The sequence below is a fragment of the Nanorana parkeri genome, unplaced genomic scaffold (assembly GCF_000935625.1).
Source record: "Nanorana parkeri isolate BGI_ZX_2015 unplaced genomic scaffold, ASM93562v1 scaffold124, whole genome shotgun sequence".
NCBI lineage: Eukaryota > Metazoa > Chordata > Amphibia > Anura > Dicroglossidae > Nanorana > Nanorana parkeri.
The window spans coordinates 1,867,161-1,874,381 of record NW_017306392.1 but is presented as its reverse complement, the minus strand read 5'-3'; the positions used below and the strand labels follow the sequence as shown (position 1 = coordinate 1,874,381).

General features: G+C 39.8%; 1 protein-coding gene across 1 annotated transcript; it reads left to right on the top strand.

The window, feature by feature from the left end:
* The first annotated feature begins 420 nt into the window (after positions 1–420).
* LOC108784694 (putative protein TPRXL) lies at positions 421–7,221 on the top strand. The gene is made up of 6 exons (XM_018553568.1): positions 421–530; positions 643–710; positions 2,153–2,180; positions 2,610–2,755; positions 5,035–5,193; positions 6,888–7,221. Exons 2-6 carry the CDS (start codon positions 657–659, stop codon positions 7,101–7,103), a joined length of 603 nt encoding a protein of 200 aa, XP_018409070.1. The 5' UTR covers positions 421–530; positions 643–656; the 3' UTR covers positions 7,104–7,221.

Genomic DNA, 7,221 nt, shown 5'->3' with positions numbered 1-7,221 from the left:
CAAGGTGTTGGTAATTTGTCTTTTCGAATCCATTGTAATATTTCTAAGCTTACATTTCAGTAGTGGTTGAACCTATTAGTCATTACAAATCCTTCATTTACTTCCAGACAATCTAGACAGGTGTGTACCTCGACCATAATACAGTCTATTCAGAAAAAACTCTAAAGATAATAAAATCACTGTTTAAACTGCCTACGTATTGCCAAATAGCATGCATCGGAATGAAACTAGTTAATTACACTGTACAATAATGTTAGTGTAGAAGACGTTGCGTTCTGTTGACAGAAATACCACAAAACCAAGAGGAAGTGTGGGTGAGTGTGGGCAGGTCAGGCGGTCAGAAACCTCACTGTGTCACTATCCAATCTGATGATGATTGGATGATGATGCTTGTGGATACAGTTTAAATTCTGCTACTCCTGAGCCCTTACACAGCAAAACATTGCATCTGATTTCACAGCATCATTGCTTAATAGTGACGGAGAGCTCCTTGCATTTTGCAGTATCATCTGGATTAGAGAGAAGCTAAGGTAAGGGATATAATCAGCTTCATCTGCTGGTCATTTCACTGCTTGCATTCCACTTCTTTAAGCTGATGACTTAGAATAATCACAGTATTAATATATACTTTGTATTTTTCAGATATTGATTTAAAGATGAAAACTGCTGTGTTCATTGCATGCCTTGTCGGCTTGGCCTATGCATACCCAGTAAGTATCTATAAATCGTTATGCTTTATTAAAAAAAATTTTGTGGGCAAAAGAATCCTAGAGCTAAGTATATTTAAAATAATTATTTACTGTACAATAGCTTTTGGAGAGTATTTACGCCTCTAATAATAGGTACGTCATGCTGTGTGCAATGCAGTGACAAATGAAAAAAGCAAGTCATCCACTGACAGATCTGTAGTGTAAAAAACAAATGTGATGCCTTTCGTTTTAACTTTTTAAATATTATTTGCATTGCATGGGTAAAGTTTGGGAATTTCATGCTATCAATGAATGCTAGTAATAGGGCAATCATTGCATTGGGCAACAGCATGGGCCCACTGTACTACGCAGTCTTTAGTCACCTACTCTTCCAGTGTTTTAGTATCACCTTTCAGTACCAATTGTAGGCATACCGTTATAAATATAATTTGAGGTATTATAGACTGATGTAGATACTATGAAAACTGTGACTGCTGCCATGCTTTTTTGTACCGTAGGCTCAAGGATGATGATGCTTATTATCAAAAAAAATCTTAGTCGTATACAGTGAAGTCCAATGAGATTGAACAATTATGGTTTCATATATAGATGGGTGTGCAGCGTGTGTCTATATACAATTTGACCTCAGTGTCACGAGCACAGCAGCTTTTATTATTATTATTTTTTTAATAATTATATTATATTATTTATATCCATAAGCGCGGATTATATATATTGTATAATTATGGTTTCATGGCTGAAACTAAAGATCCTTATCCTTGTGATAAAGCTTTGTGAACTGAGCCTTAATTATTTTTAGAATAAGTTTGCATCTCTAAACTGCACCACATTTTCCTGAACTCCGTTATTAGTAGCAAGAGAATAAGCATTCTAATTAGGACTGTACTGCAGCTGATGATGGAAGTCAATGTACATGAAATGGTACATGCATGCAGCCTACAGCTTGCCTGCGATAGTTACAATCGAGTAATTTGTCAAAGGTGTTTAGCAAAATTCAATAACATGGGGACCCTCTGAACAAGGAGCATCCTGGTCATCCTGCTGACCTCCATGTCATTACAGGATACAGTATTGATATGCAGGTCAGGAACCCGAGGGAGCTGCAGGGCATTCAGGAGATTGACACTCCTTTAGTGTGTGCCAGTGGACTTCGGGGTCCATTTCGAAGAAATGGAGTGGTGTTTAGGTCACTTAATAATATATAACTCTAAAATTCCTTCATGTTTGTGGAAAATTTGTGCATAACCGCATATTAGTTTAATTGTTTGCTTATACTGTGTAAGAACACATATAGGAATAGCGTGTCTATTCCTTTACATGAGAAATATGAATTTGTTCATTAAAGATTATTCCAAAATGAGGTGAAGCTTAAAAACCATCTTACAGACAGATTACTTTCTTATAAGATAACATATTTATTCTATTTTTTTTTTTTCTTTTAGCTATCAGACTCAAATTCCTCTCACATGGTTAGTATATATATATTTTTTTATATTTGCAGGACAAATGTCAAATAATACAAGCTTTGTCTTTTTCCCCGATACATTTCAGTGTTTCCTAAAATTAGTTTATGAGGTCCACATTAAAAATCATTAGCCATGTAGCTTCCCCATTAACCAAAGTGTTTAGATATGTTAAAGACATCATCCATGGTTTTATTTATAGTATATAGCTTTGTGTCATTTTCAAACACATGAATAGTATTTTGAATTTGAAAGTTTATCCAACTCTACATTTACAAGCACTGGGTTTATGCACAGTAGCCCCTAGACTGTTATTAGTGGGAAGGCTGTCAAGGTTAGGTCTTAATTCAGCCAGTAGATCACACTTACTACACCAAAAGTAGTTCTAACACTGCTTGGGTTAATATTATTATTATTATTTTCCTATGTTTTTAGGATTCATCTGAAAGCCACAAATCAGATTCATCCCGAGATACGTCTTCTTCAGAAGAGTTCACAACCCCCCCAGTAAATATTACACTGATGCCCTTAACCGATGAACCAAGAGGTGACAGCCCACGTCTCAGACGTGCTTTAAGACAGGTAAAGGTCACAAAGCTATACTATGTCTACATACTGGAAAGACTGCTTTAGACATAAGCATCATTTGTTTTAAGGGTTAACTTCATGAACAACCACTTGCTGGCAATCACTTCATTTGCAAGGATTTCATTATTTTACAAACAAAGTGACTGCCAACAAAAAGTTAAACTGCTCAATACCATAAGAATGAATCTTACATTCTGTAGGTTTTAAGGAGGTTTGCCAGTCAAACACTAAGGGGTCTATGTATAAACAATTTGCGGTGCCATTCGCCCTGTGAACATCTGTTAACCTTCGGTCTGTGAGAATATATGCCAAAACCAATTTTTTTTAGTATTTTCTTTACAAGTACAATGAATTGTTAAATGTTTTCATGTAATATCACATTATGGTGACTAGATGGAGCTAAAGGAGCATAGGAAATAAGTATTTATTATGCTCCTCAGTGCCATCTAATGGCTATAGTGTGATATTACATTAACACAATTTTGAAAATACATTCCCTTGTAAAGAGACAACTAAAGAACATTTGTTTTGGCATATATCATTTCTGCAAATGTGTGTAGGTTATCAGGCACCTCTGTACTTTGCCTATCAATGGATTCACACCAGTTCATGTGGCAGACATGTGGGTTCCTGTATACACCTCAGCACAACACTGAGAGCCACCATTTTGTTTTTAAGGATTACATGCCGGTCAGTAAAAAAAAGTCGCCCATAGTTTGGGTAGTGAGCAGTGCTGCATAGTAATATGTCAGCCAATAAACAGCAAGTAGTTTGATTGAGCAGGATTCCCTGATGTCAGCAGTGAATATGCTGCCTTAGGACTGGTCCTCAAGCAGATGACCACCTGAATTTACAGGATTTATTTGGGACAAATGGCAGAGTCACAACCTAGAATTCAGGTTAGAGCCAGTGATTTGGGAAGTTGGAATTATTATGTCTGTAATTTCTATATTAACATTCCCTAGCATATTAATTAAAGGGGTGCTAAACCCTCCTGGTTTTTTTGCCTATATCTACTGCTAACAGCGGTTTAAACGTACCTTTTTTTCTTTGCGCGCTCCCGCGCCGAGAATGAGGAACTGCTCGTACGGCCGCAAAAGATCTTGGGGCGGGCGCATGCGCAGTAGAACTCTTGGATGAAAGTTGTGTGAGTCTTGGGTGAAGAAAATAATAAATAATCTTTTTTTAGTGTGCATTAACAAACAATTAGAAACTTCTGACCCCAGAACTAAACTCTATTCACAGGTATACATAAGATTACCGTATTTTTCGCTCCATAAGACGCACTTTTTTTCCCCCAAAAGGAGGGGGAAAATGTGCCTGCGTCTTATGGAGCGAATACCTATCGCCCGACACCCGGGACATGCAGTTTCGGGCGCCGGGCGAGTAGTTTCTTTTTGTACATTCAGCCCTGCTCCTGACAAGCAGAGCTGAATGTACAGTGGGAGCCGCTGTTCGTTTAATACAAGCGATCTAACTAGATCCCTTGTATTAAATCGAGCAGCGGCGGCATCGGCGATAGTGTCCGCCCCCCGCCGAGGTTTTCTGGGTCTCCCGTTCCTCTGTGGGACTGTGACCCGTCACGATCCCCCATAGGAGCTCACCATAGAGCCCATTGAGCAGACGAAGACCGACGTTCTTCGTCTGCTCTGTGTGATTACTGAGACAGCGCCACCTGTCTCAGCAGTCACTAACTGCAGCTTCTGTGACAGAATTTCTGTCATAGAATTTCTGTCACAGAAGCCATGCGTCCTATCGTCCGGAGCGTCTTATAGACCGCAAAATACGATATGTGGTTATGATATATGTACACTTGACAGTTTTGAATTCTATGGGGGTGATTTACTAACCTAAACACACGCACGCACCAGGTGCGTGTGATTTTCACACAGCAAAACGTATTTATCAACCAAAAAGTCTCTAAAAGCATATTTCCACTAATGCCATATATGGAAAAATCATGCACATGATGCATATATAATGCGGCTTCACAGTTCAGACAAAAATGGTTAGCTCATGCATTTACATTCCTGCATTCATCAACGCAAGCAACACAACATAGAGCTAATTTACACAACATCACCTTGTAATTCATGCAGGGCTTTGCACAACACACCTGCTGGGTGTGTACACACTACAAAGGTGTTTAGATTCCACCCATAGATCATGCTGGGAGGGAACACACTACAGAGGTGTATACATGTTCGTGGTGTGTTTATAAGGTTAGTAAATCAACCCCTATGTGTTTAGTAAATATTATATTTTTCCCGTAGTATGTATCTTCAAGCGAAAGTCACAGCAAATCCATCTCATTCCCTGACTCCTCCTCTTCCTCCTCCTCTGAAGAATTGAGAATTGTTCCTACCGCTGATGGGACAACAGCTGGTCAAGCAATGACAGAAAACCTGCGCCGTAGACGTGCCGCTGAACAGGTAATACGGTTTATTTTAATTAATTGAATTTTGTATTTATTTAAATTAATTTATCATGGTAAATGATGACTTAATAATCAATTTACAGCAGTTGTAAATATGCAAAGTGTTATGTTTCACACCTCCTGTCAGGGTACCGTACGCAGGTGTCCTCACACCGCATGCAGACACCCCCACGGGAGGACCAAATATGTGACCACACTTAGACAAGGCCAATGAGTATATATAAAATTTATTATAAACAGCAACATAAAGAACAAGCAGGAATCAGGACTACAAAAACAGGTAACAGGGCTCAGGGCCCCAGGACTGCAAACAGGGTTCAGGACTGCAAACAGGGTTTAGGACTGCAAACAGATAACAGGGCCCAAGGACTGCAAACAGGGTTCAGGACTGCAAGCAGGGTTCAGGACTGCAAGCAGGGTTCCGGACTCACAGGAACTGATAAGATACCGAGCCATCGTCCTGACTGCAGGGAGGGTTTAAATACCCTCCCAGGAAAGCACCAGATTATGGCTAATTGCTAGCAGCTGGGAGACACCCGCAGGTGAGCACTGGAGCTGCAGGTTCCAGCACCACCCAGTGGTGGACTGGCACCTAACAGTTCCTGGCTGCCTGGATACACCTGCAGGTGAGCACAGGAACTGTAGGGCTTAGCTCCAGCGCCACCTGGAGGTGCTCTGGATCATAACACCTCACTTTCCTGAGAGCTTTTATTGTAAGAGAATTGGTGCAGGCCCTGGACCCTGGAGGGGAGTAGAAAAGTGGCACACACAGCGCATCAAACCAAATAGTGGGTGTGGCCAAATTTTGCTAATGATGGGTGGGTCTTAAAGGAGCAGGGTTAAATTAAGCAGTCCTTGGAGCCACACAACACGCCACAACACGCCAATGAACCGCTTCAATGACATATGCTTTTCAGCCTAACTTGAAGAAGAACTTCATCAAATTGTGAATGACTACTATAAAAAGATTAGATTATTATTATTACTATTATACAGGATTTATATAGCGCCAACAGTTTGCGCAGCGCTTTACAATATAAGGAAGACATTACAATCACAATACAATTCAAGACAAGATGGTAAGGAGGACCCTGCCCGTGAGGGCTTACAATCTAAAAGGGAGGGGCAAGTGATGCATGAGGGGGTAGCTGTGTGGGGATTATTAGATTGTGTCGGGTAAACAGATACCAAATATGTCAATCCCAGGAAATGGGGAAAAAATACCCAACATTAGCCAATCGGTGATTGCTTGAAAACCTTTACAACTCATTAGTTTAGAGTTAACCAAAAATGTTGAACCTCAAGTTATTTCTCACTCTCTGGCACCTACAGCAATACCTAATATGTATTGCTCAATCTTTGCTTATGCATTTGTGTGTGCCTTGCCCGAATTTGCATTCATGTATGCATGGGTACAGGGGCTTTTACCTTTCATTAAAAAATTCTATTACAATTTAAATCTGTAGACAGTTTTTATGGTTTATTTAATTTTTTTTATTTTATTGCTATCACAAGGAGGCCTCCAATACCAGGCACATTGGCCATCAATGGTGCTCAAATACTAGAAATGAGTGTGAAGGTGGCTCATGACTAACCTATGTTTAGAAACACTGCTACAACAATTAAAAAAAGCATAATCCAGCATGAATTGAATTTTTCTAACTGTGTTTATCTTGTATTTCGGCATAGAAACCTCAAAGCAGCTCCTCGGAGCAATCATCTTCTGAAAGTACAACCACTGAGAGCACAAGCAGCCAGTCTCCATCCAGTTCAGAAGAAGATAGCCAAGAGCACAGCACTAAGCAGAACTTATTGCAGGGTATCCTGGAGACATCCACTGTTCCCGACACTTCTGAAGAGAGCTCCGAAGAAAGAACAACAAAAACTCCACTCTTCCAGCCTTAAGCATGTCAGCTTATCATGACATTCATTGTTTCTGCCTTCCGTCTTTCTATTTGAGTGAATAGTTTATGTAATGTCATTAATGCAGTTCACTTTTTATAACCTCATATGGAGTCATGCA

Excerpts from the sequence above, each read along its gene's own strand:
- LOC108784694 (XM_018553568.1), top strand. The coding sequence starts at position 657 with ATGAAAACTGCTGTGTTCATTGCATGCCTTGTCGGCTTGGCCTATGCA. Across the intron at positions 2,756-5,034 it reads TCAGACGTGCTTTAAGACAG|TATGTATCTTCAAGCGAAAG; the intron begins GTAAAGGTCACA and ends TTTTTCCCGTAG. Across the intron at positions 5,194-6,887 it reads GTAGACGTGCCGCTGAACAG|AAACCTCAAAGCAGCTCCTC; the intron begins GTAATACGGTTT and ends ATTTCGGCATAG.